The sequence below is a fragment of the Asterias amurensis genome, chromosome 6 (assembly GCF_032118995.1).
Source record: "Asterias amurensis chromosome 6, ASM3211899v1".
Lineage (NCBI taxonomy): Eukaryota > Metazoa > Echinodermata > Asteroidea > Forcipulatida > Asteriidae > Asterias > Asterias amurensis.
In genome coordinates, this window is record NC_092653.1 from 15099434 (window position 1) to 15124707 (window position 25274).

General features: G+C 39.2%; 1 protein-coding gene across 1 annotated transcript in view; it reads left to right on the top strand.

Annotated features, from left to right (window-relative positions):
• LOC139939185 (glutamate receptor ionotropic, kainate 2-like) overlaps positions 1-25274 on the top strand; it is a 104256-nt gene that overhangs the window by 66704 nt on the left and 12278 nt on the right. Inside the window, exons 3-7 of the mRNA XM_071934960.1 lie at positions 15318-15575; positions 16544-16752; positions 17709-17762; positions 22358-22387; positions 24801-24851. Coding sequence (XP_071791061.1) covers positions 15318-15575; positions 16544-16752; positions 17709-17762; positions 22358-22387; positions 24801-24851 — 602 coding nt within the window. The remainder of the gene's footprint in view (positions 1-15317; positions 15576-16543; positions 16753-17708; positions 17763-22357; positions 22388-24800; positions 24852-25274) is intronic.

A 25274-nucleotide genomic window follows, 5' to 3' on the forward strand; every position in this document is an offset into this window, starting at 1 on the left:
AACTCTGTTCATAGTTTTCCCCTAAAAAACATCGGCTTCTTTTGTAAAATGTACACGACATATAAGGTCATAATTTTTCGCTAATGGCACATTCGGAATTTAATCTACACTTTCTTAACTCGGGACCTTAATCTGAAAGATTGCGAAATGAGATTCCACGCAGTTGCGCTCTACTATCAAACAATTGCGCACGTTACGGGGGCTCGAGTCTGGCCACTATGACGTAAACCCCGAATAACGTGCACGGGCACGTGTTGGTAGTCAGGGGATGTGACACACAGAGGTCGTTGCATCAGATACGTGATAAAACACCCTCTTGATCAATTTTGATCACAATCACACGCCACATGCGATGATAAAACGCCGCTGCCGACAGCAAACCGATCAATTTCTATATATATTCCAGTGATTGTAAACGCTGATGGGGGGAACAATCTTGTTTACGTCTGAAAGAGAGAGAAAGAGTTATGATAATCAATGGTCTAATAATACATTTCCTTTTTCCATTCAACTGCAATGAATGCATATGTACATAAGAGCCCTGCGTTAGACAAACTTAAGTCAACAACCAGAAGGTGATTTGAAAACAAGTCGCAGACTTCTGGAATTGTTGAGTCAAAGGTGGGTTTTTTCCCCTCTAACAAACACACTCTCTCCTCTCTCTGAAAGGGCCATCACGCCAGCTGCCTGCTCTGTATCCTTCCGCGCTCTGGGCTATTTGAATAATTACCTGGTATTCGTGCGCCCAATAATAACGTCTGTTAAAAATCCCACGAAACCTCACCATCCCGAATACCCCTCAGGCAGTTTTGCAAATCTTTCGAATTTGAAATTAGAGCCTCTTTCAATGTCAATGTTCACTTTAGGGGAGGAAGTGCTGCATTTCAACTGACTTTTGAAAATGTATACGTGGATAATTTCCATCAGGTATTATGCATGGATGCGACATGTCGTCTAAAGTCTGGCGTGGGTTCATCTTTATTTAGCATGCGGTAAATATTATGGTGGTCAAGTTTGAAATTATCATTTTTAATCTTAAAGGGCGCGTGCATTTGGATGTTTAGAAAGTTTGTAATCACTTACTTGGTTAAAGCCATTATACACTTTCGGTACAGAAAAAAAAGTCCACCGATTTACAAATAATTTACAGGGTTTACAGAAGGTAATGGTGAAAGACTTCTCCTGAAATATTGTTCCATGGAACGCGTTACTTTCTTGAGAAAAGAATTAAAACAATGTAAATTCTCGATAGCGAGAATTACGGATTTGTTTTAAACACATGTCATGACACGGCGAAACGTGCGGAAACAAGAGTGGGTTTTCCCGTTATTTTCTCCCGACTCCGATGACCGATTGAACCTAAATTTTCACAGGTTTGTTATTTTATATATAACTGTGATACACGAAGTGTGGGACTTGGACAATACTGTTTACCGAAAGTGTATAATGGCTTTAAAAGCATTTGGGAATCATTTTGCTTAAAATAATTTGAATTTGAGAAGCGTTATTATTCAATAGTAACAAAATCACCATTACACTTAGTCGACATCTGCTCTTTCAAGAACTTATAAATACAGTACGAGATGGGCAAACGCTATGTGTCACCCAAAGTATTTCAATTAATAAGTTAAACGGCAACATGTATACCTAAAGAGAAAGGCGACCCGCTAATGACAGGCACAGACTGGAGTTCGAATTTGTAACTTCGGGTGTGGGTACGACCAGTATCATTTAACCATAGCATCTGCAGCCAACGGTCACAGCCAACGGTCGGTTTACTCTGACATACGGCCCAAAATGTTAAAGGGACTAGACACTATTGGTAATTACTCAAAATTATTGTTAGCATAAAAACTTACTTGTTAACGAACAATAGCGAGATATGATAATATAAAAAAAAACATTGTAAGAAATAGTTTTTTGAGAAAGGGGGGTTAATTTCCCACTCAATAAGAAAAGACTTAGGCCTGGAGCCCATTAGTATGCATCTGAAAGCACACAATCTTGTTCAACAAGGGTGTTTTTTTTTTCATTATTTTCTTGCAACTTTGATGACTAAGTGGAGTCCAAATGTTCACATAGTATTTGCTATTTTATGCTGTGTTATTACAGAATTGGTTTTGCTAGTAAAAAAGTTGCTGGCAGTGTAAGCACTTTATGTAATCCAACATATACAACTGACAAACCTGTAGAAGTTCGAGATCGAACGGCCATCTGGGTCACGAGAGAATAGTGAAAAACCGATTACAATTTTTTCATTTTTTTTGGCATTGCATCGATGCACAAAACAAAAATGAATAAAACGCTCAATTTCATACAGATATATTTCAAGTGATGTTTTCAACTACCATCATCATTAGACCGTGTAAGTTTTATGTAAATCTGTGATCTTGCGATTTTTTTTTGCCGATTCTTTAACGTTCCTTTAAGTTACCAAATGTGTCCAATGCCTTTAACAATAACTTGTAGATGTGTTACTGTTTATTGGGGCGATCCAGTACGGATAACCCCCGACTATAAAGCTCAGTTACCAATAACGAACCGTTTCGTGTGTCGATCTGAGTCAATACAAAGTCCGTTTGCCGGGAGGTTGTCCGTTCCAAGAAAGGTGTGATTGGTAGCCACCCCCCCCCCCCATCTTATATAGAAACCCCAGAAGACCGGCATCCGGACTGTAATGAAATCAACCTTATTAAGAGTCAATCCTTGATCTGGCCACAGCCTCACGATCCGTTCCATATCATAATTATAAGCACACCGCTCTAATACATGAAACAAGAAATAGAAGAAAAAAAGCGCCAAAATCTTGGCGGGAAATGTTGGCGCGCTTTTGGTGACAAACGAACACATCACTTCGGATTCGAGTAACTAGGGGCGATCGGGTAATACTAACACACCTGTGGGTTAAATTCAATTATGGGGACAACTTTTACACATCCCCTCTCGCGGATGAGCGCGTATCACGAGCGAATTTGCTCCAATTTTCTTGCAGCTGCTTAGCCTGGGCGTTACGTTTTTTTAAAGGCAGGGAATACACTTTCGCGGTAGTTAAAGTCCGGAAATGCTAATGTGGGTGAATGAATTATAAATATGCACTGGAAACAGAAGTAAATGCTAGGAAATGATTCCTTACGAGTGAGAGAGAGAGGGGTCCAGTTATTGGATTTTGGCGGGAAAGGTTGGCGTGGTTTTTGGTGAGAAAGGACCACTTCACCTCGGTTTTTCTATTTTTTATAAATCATCGTACACTATTGCTGGTCATTTGATTGTACATGTATATTTATTGCTGTAGCACCATGAGTAATCTATATCAAATGTGCGATTTATAAATATCTGCAAACTTTTACTATTTGATTGTTACCTTGAAAGATAATCATTCCACATGACATGATATATAGGCATAATCAGCACAGCCTCTCTACCGGGGGGGGGGGGGAATAACTAAAACATCAACCAAATATTATTTAGGTTTTACTTATTTATAATTAAACCATTACCATTTTTTTTTTTATAAGTCCACAAATAATGAAACAAAAAAACTATTGTTGTTGAGGTATGGCGGCCACTATAGGAGTGCATTGTTGGTTTGGGTATATACAGACAGATTTACCCAAACCTAAGTGTCCACCATATCTCAAAATGGCTTATAGCAATAATCGATGCTCGAGGTTTCTATGAAGAAACAGTACATAACTCAAGCCAATTCAGTTCAATGATTCAGTTGCAACAGCAACGTGAAGTCAGCAGGATTTATGTCCACTTCATTCTGCAATAAATTGCCGTCGAGTTTGTTCACACCACTTGACTGCCTTGGCGAGAGTAAATAACCAAAATGCTTCATTAAACAGTCGTCGCGTGAAGACTTCATTGCACAAGGTGCCCACACCTGGGTGAATGCTACCAGTGAGAGAGTTGCGACCTTTTGCGATTGGAAGACATTTTGTGAACCCCAAAACGCATTGGCGAATAAAGGGTGTCAGACTATTCTGCCAATTGGAAGGTGCTGCATTTGGTCCGAAAAGGCGTCGCCAACCACGTGACCACAGAACAACTGGTCCCTATATTCGCAACTCTCCCAATACAGTACAGCTCTGAACGCTGCCAATCGTATCACGGTTTCTTGGTTAATTAAAAGTACAACACGCAACAGTGTTGCAAGTATTACCAATGGTGTGTTATCTCCATTGATAACAACATCATTTCGAAAAGGCGTCGGCAACCACGTGACCACAGAACAACTGGTCCCTATATTTCGCAACTCTCCCAATACACAGCTCTGAACGCTGCCAATCGTATCATCGTTTCTTTGGTTAATTAAAACATGCAACTGTCTTGCAAGTATTACCAATGGTGGGATCTCTATTGATAGAGCTCCCAGGCGACACCCAACAGAACAGTTTAGTAAACATTATAACACACCAGCCGTCGATGTCACCAAACTCTTCCTAACTTAAGACTAATCTTAGGACTTAGGACGAGTCCCAACCCTGCACTGTAGCATGCGGACCTTGAGATTAATCCTACGTTAGGACGGGTTACTCGTCCTAACTCGAGATAAGACGATTCCCAACTCTTTGTGAAATCAACACCAGGAACGAGATGTAAAACAATTGGTTATTCTTTCAGAACCATATCATCTCAGCTTTGCCAAACGGCGCACGTTATACTGATACCGAACTTTAACTACCCAAAATCAATGTCTGCGAGTTCAACCGTAAATCTTCTACAATATAAGAGAACAGTACGCATATGATTATGTGCATCTTGATTCATGACGAGTTGGCACAACAGCCGCAACAGCTATACCAACAATAACGTGCATTACAATTGATATCAAAATCCCAGCTCTCAAAAACCAATGTCCGCAAGAAGTTCAACTGAACACATTAACAAGACATTGTCCTTAGATATAAATGGAGACAGCTCGACACCAAAGATGACGAAGCGATACGGAATTGAAAGCCGATCGATCCGGTGACTAAAGGTGGTCGGTTCCCGGACTCCCGGACTCGGACTTTGCAGTGATTGACGCACTTATAAATTATAATCACATACGGTGACACAATCGTTATTATCCCCACCACCATCCGGGCATCGATCGAGCGGAGCTTCCGGAACTATCGTTAAAGGCAAGGTGCAAAAAGTGTGAAAGCTCAGCTGGTAAATTGTGTTGCTCATCACAAACAACAAAAATAGTCGTTTTCAAACACACCCTTCTAAAGGTGGGTTTAATGATTGGTGTGTGTCAACGTAATAATGACGTTTATTCCATATACTCTGATGAAGTGGCAACATTATTCCAGAAATTATACTAAAAGTCAAATGTGTAAATCGTTGTTGTTCATCACGAACTACAAAAATTGTCATTGTACAAACACACCATTCAAAGACTGTGTGATAGGTTGGTGTTTGTCAACGTAATGATGACTTGGTGGAAAAAAATCAAAAGAAATTTACTGGCTTCTTGTAAGTGCTCATATCCGTCAATCAGTAACGTTCATGGCACTTCAACATTCAGTATTTTCCTGCGACACCTACGACTTTTATATAGCTCACAAACAACAACAATGTTTAAGCAAGAGTGTGAAAGCTCAGTTGGTAAATCGTGCTCATCACAAACAACAACAAAAATCAAACACATATTCAACGGTATGGTTATAGATTGGTGTGTGTCAACGTGGTGATGTTTTAGTGGCAAAAGTATCTAGAAAGATAAAAGAAAAGTCACATGTGTGAATTCTCAGCTGGTAAAATCGTTGTTGCTCATCACAAACAACAACAACAACAAGTCGTTTTTTAACTACCTTTCAAAGAAACGGTTTGTAAATTGTTGTCTGTCAAAGTAATTATGATAATGATTAAGTGGCAAAGGTATCAATAACGGCTTCTTATAAGCGCTCGTATCCGTCACTTGGTGGCGCACATTGTGCTTTCATATTCAGTATTTTCCTGCAAGATGTGGGTTTACGTTTTGAATTATAAGACCTATTCCATTTACATAGCACCAAGTAAAGGTTTTACAAAGTGCAGCGGCAAACCAGCCAAACCAGGAACACCAGGGCGAACCGCCCTTCTCTTCATAATAAGTGCACATGGGTTCTTTTACGTGCATTACACAACACACGGGACCAACGCCTTTACGTCCCATCCGAAGGACGAAGCATCGTGCTTAAGTGCATTAGTTAAGGACACAGGTGTCACAACTGGAACTCGAACTCACACACCGCTGATCAGAAACACCATAGTTCGAGTCCGGGACTCTTTTACGCTAGGCTGAGACACGTCAGATACAATACAGGTCACTTATGAACATGTCAGCTATAACGGCTGAGATACAACATCAAAATATCACGATATTTTGATTCATAAGAACGTAGAATCCGTCCACGCTTAGCGAGGTGACAGCGGGTACCACCCGTATAGCCGTATTTTAGAAGAAATAACTTCGCAGGATGCCAAATTACCATCTGTACCACAAGTAAGCTATATATGTAACTATCAAGTACAGTTCTAAACAAGCTGTGTGTGTGGGGAGGGGGATAGTGCACCTGATGGGGCGAGGGTTCTGTTTGAGTAGTATTTTGTTTTATTTATCTTGTACTTTACAGAAAACTAAAACTACCGGATTCTGCGTAAGTTTGACCTATTTTGGGGTCACTTTGAAACAGATTTAGGGTCATGCTGACCCAGAAATGGTTCAGGCCAAACCCAGACCGAAATCCGAGTCAAATCTGACCCGTGATTTTTTAGATTCTATCATCGGTAATAAGAGTTTTTTGGTACGGGATGTTTTTTAGACATTGCGCAATATCGCCACACGGTACTATTTTAAATAGTTCTCAAACATATTTATTTGACGTAAAAAAAAGAGCTATTTGATATTTTGTATACGCACGTCAGGTGGGATGAAGTGCAGTTTTTAAGAACTGCGTGTCACAATCCTAGGCCCAATTTCACAGCATAAAAAAAGTAGCTGTGGGCAAAGCAAATGATGCTCACCACAATAAGGCCACCGTCTAATTAACTACTGTATCGTGTGTACAATTTGTGACTGGTATCATCCTAATTTCTTATTTGCTTATTTCTGAGCAACATTTTCTGCATAAGCACCAATATGACATGAGGTTATGGAACCAGACCCTGACTGTACATCTTTGTATGATTTAGTTACGTGTTAAAGCCATTGGACCCGTTCGGTACAGAAAAGAAAGAAAAAAAGTTCACAGATTTACAAATAATTTACAGGTTTTACAGAAGGTAATGGTAAAAGACTTCTCTTGAAATATTAGTCCATGAAATGCTTTACTTTTTGAGAAAACGGTAAAACAATATAAATTCTCGTTAGCGAGAATTACGGATTTATTTTAAACACAATGTCATGACACGGCGAAACGCGCGGAAACAAGAGTGGGTTTTCCCGTTATTTTCTCCCGACTCCGATGACCGATTGAGCCTAAATTTTCACAGGTTTGTTGTTTTATATATAAGTTGTGATACACGAAGTGTGGGACTTGGACAATACTGTTTACCGAAAGTGTATAATGGCTTTAAGCAGGGGGGGGGAGTGGGATAGGGGGTGTTCTAACCAGCAGGCTGCTATGCTGGGTATGACATTGGCCTCGCTCCTGACACTACGGCATGACACATATTGCACTTTATACCCGTCATGTCAATTTTCGAATCCAGAAATCTAATTTGAAGTTACTTATTCAAGCTAAACGAGCGATTACTCTCGCTAGTCTCCATTCAGGCGTAAACCTTTTTGACAGCTTTTACCGAAGCGTCCGTCTGAATTATAACGGCTGGAAAACGGCTCGGGATACGAGGGGTGGAAAGTGTAATATCGGACACCTGGAATGGACCGGGTTGGGCTGAAAATCAAAATTGAGTCCAATGGCGGTGCTATGTTTTATATGAAGAAGCTTAAAGGTGCAGTTGTGCGGGTTTAACTCAAGTGACCTGCTTATTTGTTGGTGTATGATTATCAACGAGTGATAGCAATGCATAAATTAGGCCAGGGGTCGACAGGGCACGGAATGCCGTTGGGGACGAGGATAGAGCTTAAGACTGACTCAACCCCCCGGCTGTGTGGTCTAGTTCTTTTGAGAGGTTATTGTGATCGCTCTGTGACGTAGCTACGGGTGTTCCAACACGGCGAACCCTTGGGGTGTTGGATAATTGCTGAGGAAACTTTTGATTAAGTTTAGGAAAAGCTAACCATTGCTCTGGACTACTGGGGGAAAGCTGTTTGGTGCTTTGCAGCGTATTGGTAAAAAATGACTTTATTACAGGAAATTCCGAAGCACTTTAATGTTCAACACACACAAAACATGCATTTTTGCAAAATTAAATTGTCGTGCTTTTGAGAAATTCGTCAGCAACATTTTACGAAGGACCAAAAACATGAACAATCGAATAGAAAACAACCTCTGGTTGAACGGATCTACCGATATTTACAAAGTTATAGACACAAAAGTCGTCTAGTTTCTTTAGTTGAGAGACAAAAAAGACAAAAACCAAGAACCTGGAATTGCGCTTGCGTAAAATTTGTGACGAATTGTCAAATAACAGCTCGTCCATTGAGGTGTTTTTTTCTAAGACAGGGATGGGGCAGATGGGGGAATATGGGAAGATGTGCCTTCGATGACACAAGGGTGGAATTTGCACACAGTCGGAGTATGCCACGAGGAAGGGTATTTTTCGAAATTGGCTACCAGTGCATGTGTCCAACAATTTTTCAAATATCGTAGCAAACTATCTGTCTCTAGAAATACAATGAATGCGTGTAAAATGAATGAATGAATGAATGATTGCGTGTGCAAACAAAATTCATGCTTGTCTTTTCAGACTTTGGTGGGTGTTTTTTCTTGTAAATTTTATGGCATACAATTTGAACTTTTGGTCACATGGTGAAAAAAAAAGAAAAAAAAAATTAAGAGTAACAACTTTAAAGGCAAAATTACACCCTCCAGCATTTTTATTTATTTATTTATACTCATTCGACAGCACAATTAGCGCCAACAATAGGGAAAAATGTTATAGGAAACGAGAAGAAATATGGGAGGCCCAAGGCCACCATAGTAGATTGATGAAATCTATAAAAAAAAAAAACAGTAAGATATGACCCCTTAAAGGGGACTGACTCCTATTATCTAACTTGACGTCTATGCCCCCCCCCCCACCTCCCCAATCAACCACTCATCATGTTCGACGTACTATTGAATAAAACAACTCGACCGGTTAGTGTGCTCTTCCAAAGAAGTGGAGGGGGGCGTGGGCAGTTTAATATTTCCAATCTGTAAATGATATTGTAAAATGATACCAACTCGATAATGGTAAAATGTCTACCTGGATATAATGGTGATGGTCTTCTGTGCCGATATCATTTCAAAAACGACTAGCTTTGAAATAATATCTGCTGAGTTGCAGCTATCTTGGTTGCTGCAGAGTGTCTGCCCTATGTATGCATTGGCTCAAAACATCTTATGCAATGAAGATCATCCGAACAGTGTAATCGAAACGTCCAGTGCAACGACCCCCATTCAGAAGCTAACACAATTGTTACTACTATACAACTACAGCTTCTTGCTAGTTGCAGAGTGTCCTTATATGCGTGCATTGGCTCAAATTATATTATAGACTGAATACCATCCTAGCAGTGTGATCGAAACGTCCAGACCAACGGCCCCCATTCAGAAACTAATACTGCAGCTGCTACATAGTATAAAATGAAGACCATTAGAGCAGTGTGATCGAAACGTCGAGCCCAATGGCCCCATTCAGATACTAATACAACAGTTTGTTTAAGAGTGTGCTATATGCATGCGTTGGCTCAAATTATATTATGGAAATAATGAATACAATCAGAGCAGTGTGATCGAAACGTCGAGACCAACGGCCCCCATTCAGAATCTAATACAACCCCAATCCAATCCACAATGCATTTATAGCGTTCCTTTAGTTTCCCCCGAGGTTTCCAGAAAGCAATTCAACTTTCATTCCCCGATTCAAATCAATCCGTTAAAGAGCACCCACACTCATCTCGATAGCAACAACAAAAGTGTCAAGAAATAATATACATATATCCGAGGAAAATAAGCTGGACATACAACTACAACCTATTTCCAGAATTCATCTTCAACTACAATAATGATATTTTCATCATGTTTTGACAGATGCTTTTCAAGAAAAACACCAATATAACCATCTAATTTAATACTGATCATCCTAAAACAGAAATTCATTGTAAGATTGTTGTTTTGACACTGTGGACTTCAGAGGTGGGCATTTAAATTATACTATAAATGGATCTGGGCATCACAAGACAATATCAAGAGTCTCTGCTGCCTGGCCCAATTAAACTAAGACCGGTCATGGCCTTTGGGCGAGCTGCATTGTTTTCATGAATTTTTATTAAAGGCAGTAAAAACAACTTCTAAAAAAATCGATAGCTTGGCGGTCGTGAGGTTTTTTTGCGAGCAAAAAGAGAATAGTCTTTAAGTACCGATCACGGTGCAAGATTCAAAGTAATGTTTATCCTTTAACCTAATTACATACGTTATTTCATTTCTATTGATTGGCTTAAAAAACTACGGCATATAAAGAAGGACCCTGGTAGCTTTTTTTTTTTTTTTTTTTTTTTTTTTTGCCGTGGACCGGGAGAGGGAGGGACGGCTAGCGTGAATCCTGATGAAGTTAAATGGGTCAATTGCGTCGCTAATCAGGCGATAAAATCGCAGCAACACACACCAAGTCGAGCGGAAGACAATTCCCGAATTCTTGTATCGCAATTATTGATCGAGCATGTCTCCTGGGAGTTTGGCGTCTGATTTTGTGAGTTTTTTTCTGTGAGGTTAAAAAGCTAAGACTAAGATAGGAATCGTTGTCCAATGACTTCAAAAATCCCAAGACATGCAATATGTTTTTGGTGAATGAAAATAACCAGGAATTTTACAACTGTGTTTTAATTATTCATAAACTCTCTTCACTAGATATAAACAATTACTGTTTTAACTGTGCATGAACTCTATTTATTGGGTAGCATGGGGAATCGCAGAACTAAAGACAGTGCAAAAGTAATCACGAGTTCAAAATATATTTTTCTTAGGGGTTAGTTATAAAGTAAGCACTCGTTGTTCAATGGGTTTAAAAATCCTAAGACATGCAATATTTTCCCGTCTATGTTTATATATGAATTGTACAATATTGTCATTTAATCATGTACAACTCTATTCACCGAGTAAACTCTATGACAACAAGTAAGGTTGATGAAGAAATAAAGACAGGTGCAAAAGTAATCACAATTTCAATTTTGTTTTACGGGGTAAGCTATGTAAGGACTCTTTGTACAATGGGTTCAGAAATCTCAAGACATGCAATTCTTTTCTCTCTTTCAAATATAGGAATTATACGAATGTATTTTAGTTATGCATCACTCAATTCACCGGGTAGACCGCATGACAACACGTAAAGCACAATGCAGAAATGAAGTACACGATTTCCAGATATTTCCTTTATAAAAATGTGTGGCAGTGGTCATTATCAAGACAGAGAAAAGCAAATATCAGTTTCCAAAGAAAAAAAAGCATGTGCTAAATCCTAAATGGGTCAATTTGATTTTTCTCTAATTCCAAGTTTGCTTATGTCATTACTTCTATGGTCATTAGGCACCAAACCAAATCAAATCTGCAACCAGCAAAAACATTATCTTGACTGCATTTTCCATAAACTAACTACGAGGGTAGAGATAGCCAGGAGCCTGTACTATGCCATAACTGACCTTAGGTATTTCCGTCACCTATAAACAGCCTAGCGTGTGGGAATTCCATCCGATGATACCTTAATGGATCCGAACCCTCGACCTTCTAAAGGTCGCAAGGTTGTTCTCCCAAAACAAGAACCTCTGTAAGACACTTATCAACGTCTGTCGGATTTGGGAGTCTATGTGCAAATATAAGAAAGTGCACTAATGCCCCCCTGAGCAGTCATGTTCACACGGCACATTAATGGTTTAGCAAACTTGCAGGCTTTCCGCAAGTTCTAAAAAAAATAAAGTGCTCGATCAAGGAAAATCCTCGGCCTTGAATAACAAAAAAATATATACAATTGAAAAGCTGAAGAAGACGAAGAAAGGCAAAGCTTACCAACCGATTTTTTATATATTTTGTTTATTTCAATGCAAGTCGCTAGACACACAAGGTCTGATATGTTAAGGCCACTTCAAAGTACGGGCTACAGTATATTGTTTCCACAGGGGCTGCAGCCACCTACTCCTAGGGCTGAAACAGGGTTACCCTTCTTTACAGTCCTGAGGATGTAGGCATGGGAATCATCCATTAGAAGCAAGACTGGCAGAGCAGAAAGTACTACATCCCCAACTTAAAGATACTGTGGACACTGTCGTCAAAGACCAGTCTTCTCACTTGGTGTATCTCAATTCTCAAAATAATTATGCATAAAATAACAAACCTGTGCAAATTTTAGCTCAATATTGGTCGTCGAAGTTGCGAGACAATAACGAAAGAAAAAACACCCTTGTCACACGAAGTTGTTAGCTTTCAAGCTAAAATAACTTCTTTTTCTAAAACTACGTTACTTCAGAGGGAGCAGTTTCTCACAATGTTTTATACTATCAACAGCTCGCCACTACTCGCTTACAAATAAGTTTTTATGCTAAAAATTACTTTGAGTAATTACCAATAGTGTCCACTAAATAATGATATTCATGGTTGTGTTAGGCATGAATTATATTTCCTGGTTTTCTTAGCTAAGATTTGCATATGCATCCTCTACTGCATAAGCAGCTGCGCCTGTGATAGGCCCGTGGTGAAGCACAGATCACGTTTCAGATGCACCCACATTATAAGGAGATACCATCAAAAATATTAATTTAGAAATAGACTCATGAGGAGACATTTACCCACCAGCGTGGATCGATAAACTGTTAACCCTCCTTAACCATAAAAAAAAATTGCGCGAGCTAGAATTTATCTTAAGATTCTCCTTTCCTGCCTTTTGACTTGTAATGTGATACCACAACGATTGTGGGAATATAAAACTGACATGGAGAGATGACCGAGTGAAGGTGTTCAATAGGAGCCTATTAATAAACCTCAGGGATGTACAGGTGTCAACATAAAGTCCGGGATTACCTCGTCCTCGGGACATCCGCAGCTGGCCGTCCCAAGGGCCCTTCAGCCCCGGTGGTCGGAGCGAGGCCCACGCGGTAACGAACCGAATGACTGGACGCTGTGAGCTATGGTTTAAACGATCCACGATTGTAATAAGATAATGTTTTTTTTCTTCTTTAAAGCAACTGACATTTTAATCAATTTGGCTGATAGGATATCTCAACAGCTTTATGGATCACAGATCAATGTAAACAAAAACCACTCATATATAGGCTACATATAGTTATGCATTGTTTTGTCGAAAATTGCTGACCATTGTGCTACGTTCGAACTTGTTTGATACCGGTAAGCACATGAATAATTTCATAGCCATTTGGCTTAAAAACATTTTTTTTTCCTTAAAGGGTGTGTCCAACATTGGTAAAAGTGATAAATGGCCACCACCTTTATACAGTTTCCTCCTTCGCAATTGTAAAATGAAAATCATAGCAGCGTTGTGTGTTTTAGGGACGTGACGTCATGAAACTTGAAGTAGATTCAACAGAATTCTTCTCCAGGGAAGTGTAAAGCATTTTTTTCACTTTCAAAAACCTTTTTTTCACTTACAACAATTTTCAACTGCCCAGAATTAAACAACATTTTGTCAAAAATAAGTCGGTAAACTCGATTCTAAGACAGGCTACAAAGAATGACTAAATATCCATGCAATTGCATGCACTGTTCATAATGCAAAACTCAATGCGACCATTTGGGCCGTCTTTAATATCCAAACGCCTTTTGACACACAGCTCGCTTGCTTCGAATCGCTGACAGTGTCGGCAATTTTGTTTTTTTCTTTCTTCTTCTTCTTTTGCACATCAGCGGTGATGTCTGGCGATAAACAGGCGGGGGTTACAGTTCTTTCTCTCCCCCGTCGATGTTCCTGTCACTTTACCCTTCCGCCCCGCAGGGACGTATGGGCATCAATATTAGGGCTCGGCCGACGAATCGGCCTATAGCGCTTATCCTTAATAGTGAGAGAGCACGTGATCTCGCTGATGACAGAATTCTATCTTTTTTCTTTCTTTTTTTACGTTTCTATTTTTTCATGTTCACTTTTATCAATTCTAAGACTGAAGTTATCGAGTTGACTGGCCCAGAGAGCGCTACGGGGTGACGTCATTGGAGATAACGATTAGCATATTCATGAGGATGTGCTCGATCAGTGCCAAGTCAACGCCTTCAATTGAGCTCTCACGGTGCGGCCGTGCTTTCCATCTGTGTCCAGCCCATTGTTGTAAACCAATATAGGCGAGAAGTAAACAAAGTCTGGTACATTTTTCTGTAAAATAAAGCTTATTGTAATGTGATTAGAGAAAGTTTGAAATTATGTGGTCTCAATCCAGATTCGGGTTTTTATATTCGATTTTAGTTTAAACACATAAGTGGTTTAAGATTGGCTTCTTCCGTTCTATGACGTCAGTGGTTATCAGAGACGTCACGGTCGATCTCAACCATCCTACACGTCCGATGATGGCACCATTATTATTCATTTTAGAGTACACAAGAATATCACAATCATCCCGAAAGAATACTGAAAATAAAGCAGAAAAAAAGAATATCAGCGTTCCATGTGTTAATTTACTTTTAACCGCCTAACATCACAATCCAATAACCACCCAGTTCAACTACCACCAGGCACACGCTGCCACCTACTCCTGGGGCTGAACCAGGGTTATAACCCCCCTTCACAGTCCATAAGGATTTAGGCATCATACACTAGGAACCTAGCTGGTAAAGCACTACCTTCCAAGCTCTTCATGAAGCAATATTGGTCAAGAGCCTTGATCAAGGGCACAAGTGCAACGACCGGGATTTGAACCCACACTCTGCTACTGACAACACGTGGGCCCAATTTCATAGAGGTGCTTAAGCAGAAAATATTGCTTAACAATTGTTTGCTAAGCAGAAATGAGAAGGATACCAGTCACAAATTGTACATGTGACATGGTAGTTTGGCTGGTAACCTTATCCTGGTGATTAAAATGTTTTGTTCTTAAGCAGCTCTATAAAACTGGGCCCAGAGCTTGGGTCTGGACTGCTCGGCCACGACATGCCACAAAGCATACAAAACCATTGACCATTAAAGAGCCTACATTAAAAATAAATCAACCAAAATAATGATTTATCTTTATATTTTCTCCTCAGCCTGCACAATGTTAAACTCAACCATGGTCGCAATGGTGTCTTCGACAGGCTGCGAGACTAGTCTCGCCCTCCAGTCGTTAACGAACTCTTTCGATGTGCCGCATATAATCGTGCCGAGCGAGGAATGTCCAATAGAGAAACACAACAGTTTTACAGTCAACGTGCGGCCTAGTTTACTATACCTCAGCGAGGCAACATTGGAACTTGTATGGAGTCTATCATGGACTAAGATCTGCATATTCTACGATTCAGAGACAGGTATAAACTCACAGTACACAAACTATATTTCTCCATAAGCATTTGAACGTAACACAAACGTAAATACGTTACGTAGTTAATCAAAGTAACATACTTACAATACCTAACAAACGTTTTACATGTACTGTACGTAACAAACCTAATACATAGCAAACGTAACACATGTAATATTCGTAACACCAGTAGACGAACTTATGGGCTACCTTGTCACATTACCAAACAAAACGCGATGTGACATACTGTGGCAAAAAAAACATCCAGAAGCAACGACGGTAAGCTATTAAGCTCCACCCATTTGATCTGCTGACAAATGAGAGCCGTAGTTTATGATTTACAAATCCTGGTTGGTTGTGCGATGGCAAATCAAAATCTTAACAGTGAGTGTATCAAACACACGCCTAGGGGCCCGGGGTCTGTTTAAGGGCCCCGGAATTCAGGAAAAACGAGCAAAGCTCTCAATCAGCACGTTAGATCATTCGTATCTAATTGAATAGCATTGCAAAGATGAATGCCTTTAACATGTGGTTGCTGTTATAATATAAGGGCCTGCAAATATCACAAAGACAATTACCTTATATCCACTATAACTATTTCCGCCAAGCTATATAGGATAACTAATAACCCATGCATTATTAATAACTCACCCTTAATTACCCACTCCGCAAAAAAATGAACAATTTTCAAAATAAATTGTCAGCTTTTTCCCACAAACAAAGTTAAACCTCATGAGCAGTAACCAACAATTCCAAAACTTTCTCTCTTCCCCAAAAAAGCTTACAAAAAAGTGCAACAATTCCTGCACCTATCAGTGACAGGAACTTGTAGCAAGTCTAACAAAGACAAAGATCTGCATCTTCTACATTTCGCAAATTGTTCCTGCAAAAAAACAAGCCCCATGAGCAGCAACAACTAATTCAAATTCTTTTCTTTTTTCCATGTCCCGCCAAAAAAACTTTCCCGCCAAAAAGCTTATAAAAATGTACAGCAGTTTCTGCACCTATCTACGGAGTCAGACGACCAAAAGCCACCGGAAGTGACGTTATTCCGGCTGGATGATACCGAGGATTCCAGCACCATGATTGCCATCATCCGAGTCCTCCACAAGGCCAAAGACTCGGAAGTTAAAAACATGATCACATTTTGTAACACAGCAAACAGTATGAAAATTATACGCCAGGTAGGACAGATTTCACTGGCTCAAGTTTATTGGTTTTCATTCCTAAAGTTCAAAGTTCATAAGATTACTAGCTCCAGTGCACTATGTTATGTGCCCTTTAAGGGTTCATTCCTAAAGTTCAAAGTTCATAAGATTACTAGCTCCAGTGCACTATGTTATGTACCCTTTAAGGGTTCATTCCTAAAGTCCAAAGTTCATAAGATTACTAGCTCCAATTTGCTATGTTGTGTATCCTTTAAGGGTTTCATTCTGAAAAGTCAAAGTTCATAATGATTACTAGCTCCAGTGCACTATGTTGTGTATCCTTTAAGGCAATTGATTAAATCCATATTCTTAAAGTTAAAAGTTCATAAGATTACTAGGTTTCAGTGTGCTAGTTGTGAATTCTTAAAGGCAGTTGATTGGTTCTACTCTGAAAGGTCAAAGTTCATAAAATTACCAGCTCAAGTACGCGTATACCCTTTATGACAGTTTATTGGTTTCATTCTGCAAGGACGAAGTTCATATTAAAATGCCTGTGATTTTTTTTCACAGGACTCGGGAAAGTACTGAGTATACAGTGCTACACACATCGGTGTATATAGGAAAAAAAAAAAAAAAAAAAAAAAAAAACCAAAATTAATATTCTTTATCCCCGATGCAAATTTAACATCTAATAAAAAGTTCATATTAGTTCAAAACTAGATCCCCTAGATTATTATACCTCCGTCTGAAACACTGTCCAAGTCGAGATCATCGTACTTGAAAAACCTTGCCTAATATTTCAATCGCTTGTGAACATAATGTATTGCATAACCTGTTTGTTGTTGTAAGAAGATTAAACTTATTATACTCCCACCGTGTAAAGTTCCAATCCTACTTGAAATTACTAATCTAATCCACGTACTAAACCTATTTGATTCCTCTTTTCCCCTCATCTGAATTATTAATATATTTTTCTCTCTCTACGTATCTAGGCTGCCCTTTTTGGGATGACTTGTGGCAAATTTAAGTGGATAGTCACTACACAGGTAGGATCCGACAATCGGATAATATGTAGACAGCTTTACGCTCTAAACAAAACACCCGGGTCAGAATTAACCAATGCTCCGGGTCCCATGGTGGCCTGACCCATGCCTAGGTCAATGTGACCCGGAAAATGGTCAACACGATCAATTTTCCCTTAGTTTGACCTCTGTTTAGGTCAGTTTGACTTAGACTCCGTGTCATATTGACCAAAAATGGGTCAGGCCCCATCAAATCCGGATCAGTTAATTCTGATCCGGGAGTTTTTGAAGTGTCTTGTAAAATTATCTCACAAGTACTGGTTTGGGTATTATTGTTTAAACGAAAATCGGAATTCTTCACTCTACAACCTCCCGTGTCAAATTTGAACCGGATTCCGGGTCCAAGAGGGTCTGACCCTTTTCTAGTTCAGGCCGACTCGGAAACTGGTTTTGAAAATGCGATTTGAGCGTACTGTCGTTACGAGAGAAAAAAAAACACCTTTAAATTGTGCAAGCAAGAAACACTCCCATATAAGACCACTGCCAAAGCAGGGGTGTGCCATCGGGGTGTGGACAAACTATTGATGGGTGTAAAAGCACTTTGGTGCAGCTGACTGAGATCAAGCTTTTCAGAGTGGTGCATAATTAAGCGTTGTAGTGTATTGTTGTGAATTGTGTCTTTGTTCTCATTTGCTTCCGCATAATTCTCAAAGCATCGCCCTTTCCCTCTTTATCTGTGCATATATCATTTGCATAGTAAGCCTATACTTTGCATATTATTTGCATATAAAATGTAAACTGAGTCACTCTCGCTGCTAGCTGGCCCTTCATAATCATACTTTGGTTGCCTCTTAAAGAAATACTATACATCAGTTTCGTAAAAGGGAATCAGTCAAATTTCATGTCTCCCTTTTCCCCTCTTGTTTGTTGGGCTTTTGAAAAAAGCAAACGGGAGTGGTACACAAGAAATTTGGGAAGATCTCTTATTTTAGAGACTTTTATAGAAGTCTGAATTCTTCGAAATAAATAAATAAACTGATCCAAAAATAAGTAAGCTGACCAATAGTTTGATTTTGCGGTTATTTGTTCTACCCCCAAATTTTACCAAAATTTACAAAAGAAAATTATATTGGGGTTAACGAAATCTATTGTTTCTTCATAACAAGTGACGTTAGAATTTAAACGGAAACATGATTTCGAAAAGGGGGACCTCATTTAGTTTTAATGTCATCACAAAACATCGGATTCCGAGCAGACATTTTATAAAGTTCAAAACAAAATTGAAATTTCAATTTGATTAGTTTTCATTTATTTCTTGATTATAATTAATATATGATTGCAGACACGTCGTACAGACGCCCAAAAATCAAAATGAATGCAAAATGTATGATTGAATGCACAAAACAAACCGACCGCAAATCTAAAAAAAAAATTCAATATTGGCGAGTATTCTTTCTGCCCCAATGAAGTTCCGTTTCTGCATCTACACCTTCAAATAAGTGCATTAGGGAATAAAACAGCCGAGAAGGCAGGCAATTTAGAAAATGTTATGAAGTTTCTGTGAAATGCAAACAGCCAAAGGCCCGTCGGTAAAAATCCTTATGGGAGAAAACTGTCGATTAAAGATGGAGTAGACATCCAGGCAAAGTCTGGCTAGGTTCCCTGTTACCTTAAGGGTTTTAACGACCATTTAACATCTAAGAAACCAGACTAATATTAACTCCAACCTCAGAGCAGACATTTTGATAAGTACCAACAAGAAAAGATAACATTATTATTCAAGCTAGAGTCTTGAGAAGCAATATACTGGAACAATACTACTGGTAAAATAATACCGGAAAATAGTACCGCAGCCATTTTGGAAAATGTTGTTGTTTCAGTAAAACAATTATGTATTATAAAAACACTCTCAAAGCTCCCGTGTCAGATTTAACCCGGTTTCCGAGTTCCAGGTAATTTGACCCACTTATGGGTCAGGCTGACCTGGAAGATGGTTTAAATGGGATTTAAAGCCGAAATCTGCGTCAGATTGACCCTTTTATGGGTCATTTTGCCACGTATCAATATTTGTATCATGTTCTTGAAATCGTAAGCAGAGAGCGATGAAAACTTTCCAAGCTTATTTTCTGACGTATAAACGTACACAAAAAACATTCACTTTAAAGGTAATCGTGCACGTACCATTCCCTTTAAATGGGTACATCATTGTGTATAACCATTTTTTTTAACACGGATTATTGTTTTTATTTAAAATTTATCTTGTGAATAGCACATTATGTCCATTGTCCAAGTTTCTATAATGAACGTGTAAAAATGATTTCTCGACTCATTATGCGGCTAGCAGTCAGTGTTTCATGTGATCAGCATTATAACTGTGTCTGTGTATTTTGTACGCAATGCATTTGTTGTAGTAGCCATTGTGTGGTGTTCCCTCATCCCCGCGTATGTATAAAGTCAAGGACAGTGTTGTTAGTCTGTGTGGTTAAAGATAGTGTGCAGCATTCATGGACAATGCACGTTGCAAGAAATCGAAGTTACGGCTTTTACGCATCTAAATTAATACACTATTGTTGAGTAAATTGTTGAGCCTAAGTGCGGCCATGTAACCCACTTGGACTCCGTATTTGAAGTCTGTTTTCGCTGTGCTGTTTGAAAAGACATTGGAAGAAATTGTGGTTGTATTTGAAAGCAACCAGTAATGCTGCACAGTCCCTCTTAAGGCGTGTTCTCAAATCCCAATATTGCTACCGCCATCTTATACTTTGTCTCATTCCTTCTCCCCCAAAAAATGTTTTGGTACGCTGTTGATGCTCAAAAATGGGACCAGACTTATTTCATTTCCAGCCTCGATTTGGTTACAAGTATCCTAATGAGAAAGATAAAATATAAAAAAGATGGTTGCACCATAAGAAACATCCACATACACATTTTGGTAGAAGTCGCAGAATTGTGTTCTGGGCCAGATTTCCTAGAGCTGTTTGTAAGCACATCCAAAAGCTCCACAATTTTCTTAACAAAAACACGCAGCAAGCCAGTGGTTAAGGATGGTAACCATTTTTTCTGGAGAGCACAGCTTTATTGTGCTTAATTATACTTGTGTTTCTATAAGAAGCTCTATATGGAGTTTGATATTGTTCCATTTAGACTGTTGTTTTCCACGTATCTTTACACACTCATGTTTTAAAAGCTAATCTGAGAATAAGCACTAAAAGTAGCTGCAGTTTCAAGCATTACTTCGTCCCTGTAAATTGACTCACAATCAATGTCCATGGACGGTGTATTTGGTAGTTCAATACGATTACTTGGTGTGGTCCTTGTGGACCAATGCAGCCTCGGGCAGTTAGTAGCGTTCAATGACTTATCCTTCATAAACACGCAAAGAGCGTATACACTCGAATGAACCTTGTACTAATGTGTGTAGGGAAGCAATTATGGTATTCTTAAATTTAAAACTAAGCTGAAAAGATGGCTTGTTTAATCAAAGGGTGGAAAGTTTTGATGGACACCAAATGTGTTTATTGGTCCTAATTGTTTGACTGTTTCCTTGTATAAAGGCTATGTTGTTACTTTAAATTATTCAATCCTTTTTGAAGGGTGTAATTGGGTGCCTTTTTAGTTTGAAAGAAAGGTTTAACCTTGTTAGACCTACACTATGCAATTCTAATTTCCACTTTACTTTAAAATATGCATTTGCCAAGAAAATTGTAAGCTTTTGTGTTAAAGGCAGTGGACACTATTGGTAATTACTCAAAAATAATTATGATCATAAAACCTAACTTGGTAACGAGTAATTGGGAGAGAATGATAGTATAAAACATTGTGAGAAACGGCTCCCTCTGAAGTGACGTAGTTTTCGAGGAAAGAAGTAATTTTCCACGAATTTGATTTCAAGACCTCAGATTTAGAATTTGAGGTCTCGAAATCAAGCATCTGAAAGCACAAAACTTCGTGTGACAAGGGTGTTTTTTTCTTTCATAGTTATCTCGCAACTTGGACGACCAATTGAGCTGAAGTGTCCAGTGTCTTTAAAGTAAAAATGCATCAAATTGTACGCAAAGTTATATGCATGGCCCATTGTACTAGCCATGCAGCTGTAAAGCGCCCAATCCCGCCCATTTCAAGCCTTCCTGTATACTTTCAAAACTTGTTGTTCAAAGTTGACCTGAATCTGACTTCAAGGGGTAAGCGAACTAGAATTGACATGTTTTTCGCATAAAATAGACCAAGGAACGGGGTAACGCAGGGTCTTAGTACTGATTGATTGGAACCGACTCAAATACAGGTCAAATAGACCCAGACTCCGATCAAACCTGACCACTATTCAGGTCAAATTCACCCGGAATTTGGCATTTTTCAAAACTCTACATTACATCTGACTCGGATTTGAGTAAACTCTGACTCGGATTGGAGTCAACTTTTTCCGAGAGTCGTGTCAGCTCTGACCCGGATTCGAGTCAACTCTGACCCGGATTCGAATCAACTCTGATCCGGATTTCTGTCAACTGGGCAAGATTTGAAAGTGTACATTATCCCACACACCTACATGTAAGTGTTTTATGTGTTGTTTGCACCATGACACCACCTCAGTCTACTCGTTTCTCCTCTCATTTTGTATACAGATGAGCGTAGACAACGCTGTCGGATCGCTGGTTAGTTTGCTTGCTTGGCTTACTACTAACAATGCTTTCTTAACACCTTTGACCAATATGAACTAATCACAAATTCACCCTTGAATAACAACCATGTCACATTTGAGCTGATGGGTAAACCAAGTAAAAAATTAGAAATGGGCCTTTTGACGTTACCCTTGGTTTCCTCACTCTCAGATGGGAAGGTACACGTTTGGTAATTGTCAAAGACCAGTCTTCTCGGTGCACTTGGTGTATCCTATCATAAGCATAAAATAACAAGCCTGTGCAAATTTGGGCTCAATTGGTCATCAAAGTTGCGAGAAAATGATGAAAGAAAAAACACCCTCGTTGGACGAATTAGTGCGCTTTCAGATAGGAATAAAAGACTTCTAGCTAGAAGTCTTTTTATTATTTTAGTGAGAAATTACCTCTTTCTCAAAAACTACGTTATTTCAGAGGGAGTCGTTTCCCACAATGTTTTATACTATCAACAGCTCTCCAATGCTCGTTACCAAGTCAGCTTTTAAGTTAATATTTGTTTGGAGTAATTACCAAACGTGTACCTTCCCTTTAAAGTAGTATAAACAAGATTCCATTTGGGGTGAAGGCTATGTACGTTTTAATAGCTTCTGTTTCCATTTTTCTTTAACATGAAACAAGTTAGAGCTGGGTTTATTGCATTCCTTGTTATCGATAGCAACTTGGTAAAATCGGTGGATCACTTTGATAACGCTGGTGTACGTAGTTGATTAAGTAACATCTTTAACATCTGACATTCACTAAGAAACTAATCTATTATACAAACTTCTTTACATTGGTTTCAGGAGACTAACCATTTTGATTAACACTTAATATCATTGGCACTTTGAAAGAAAATCATTTTCACTTACAATTACCTCGGCATTAGTGCGCTAATTTGCTCTAGCTAAAAAAAAACTCTACTAATAATCAACCACAAGAGGGAGGCCTGTGTTATGTATAATGACGATAACATTCTGTTATGGTTAATTTGTTGAACCACAATGTTCATTTTCAGTATCCAGGAGTCAATTTCATAGAAATCGTTTAAGATTCTCGTAACTGTCTGCCATAGATCAATGCTTAAGCTAGGCCTGCTTTTCCTGTAACTAAAATTCGAAATTCGTTCATGCTAAGCCAATTCATCAAAGTTCTCGCTATGAGCTTTGTAAAGCTATACAAAAAAATGGAATTGAACCGGGATTTGAGTCTGAACATTGTAGGTTTGTGTATTACATTAATTGTGCTTGGATATTTCGATTTGCTGTTGCATTGTACACTGGCATGGTTAGCATGACTTTTTGACTCATCATGTAAGGGATGGTATGGATAGTTCCGATGCATGTGCACGAAGTCCTGTTCATAATTGCCGTCCGGGCAATATACTCAACACACCCAAACGTTCCGAGTCGTAGAATGATTTTTCTATAACCATTCCCATTATTATTTACTCGGCATTCAGACATGGCAATGATACAACACAGAGCAAGACATTAATCAAAATGACAAGGGAACATAGTAGAGCCAGCAAAACATGCCCAGAGGAAAAAAGTTAACCTATTATAACTGTGGCCTTGGGGCCTTTGGTCCCTTTGCTACTGGCAATAATGTTCCTAACGTACAAATAATGTTAAGGACACATATTTACTACGGAGTTCTGTAAGTGCCTCCCACTTAATATCCATTCAGATACGAGATCATTTATCTGGCGAAATGGACGAAAACTAATTATGGGGCAAGGACATTTGTCGTGATAATTTATCTCGCAAGACGTCGAGACACAATCTTAAGGTCATGTCCGAATTGATGGCTTTGGTAGTGGCTACGTCAGCCATAATCATAGTTAAAGCCATAGCCGGAGCACTTAAGTTGGACACGGCCTTAGATTCGACAAGTAGTCCTGGGGTGGGTTTCACAAAGAGTTAAGACTAGACTTAGGACGAGTTACTCGCCCTAACTTAGGACTATAGGCATACATTTTTAGTATCTCCTAAGACTAGTCCTAAGTTATAATGCTCAGCAGCCCATCCTGGCGACTCCTGGCGATTTCTAGAGCTCCGTTCATAAACATAAAAAAGACTCCTCGAAGTTTCATTTTATACAACCAGTAAGAACTGTCTGTCTTCGGTTTGGGTCAATGTTGTTAGCCATCCCAAAGTGTGATTTGACTAAAACTGTAACCCGACCTTACCCCCAAATGGTAATCTAGCCCAATATGTTTCACCAGTTTGTAATATTATTCTTTTACATGATGCCGTTTTTAAATCAACGATGTTCACCCCGTTACTTTTCCTTTTTGTGAAGTTATACAAGCTTCTGAGAATGTAAAAAACTGGATCACGGATCACAAGGTTGATAAGAATTGCATTTATAATTAATTGGGTGTTGATAATGTTTCTTCTTCCGGCAACAGGACTGGGACACATTGGTGGATGACGAACCCGGAGGTTTCACGACTACCGGGGTAGGCTCACACTTTTAGAATGCCACTTCCTGGTTTTGATTTTAAACTTACTTTCTGCTATTTTGAAACTTATCGTCTTTAGGACATTTTCAACAAGACTTGAATTTTGAAGCACTTCCGCAAAACAAAGATGTGTTATCCATTTAAGGTATTTTGGGTTTAAATTAGAAGGTGGGTTTTTGAGGGCGCTAGGTGGCAGCAGATCTAATCTATAGCTCTCGGAAAAGTGTACACACTCATAATATCGTACATGTTTGAGTGCTAGATAGCAGCAGACTCGCCAGGTTTTGCCTTTGTAAACGTCCTTCTAAGCGTGCTCACATTTCCAGGATGGATTTACCTGGTAAGTCCTCTACCACCATGCCCTTTACGAAGCCACGGCTTCGACTTCAGGCTCCGTTCTCTGGTCTGAAGCCTTGGGCG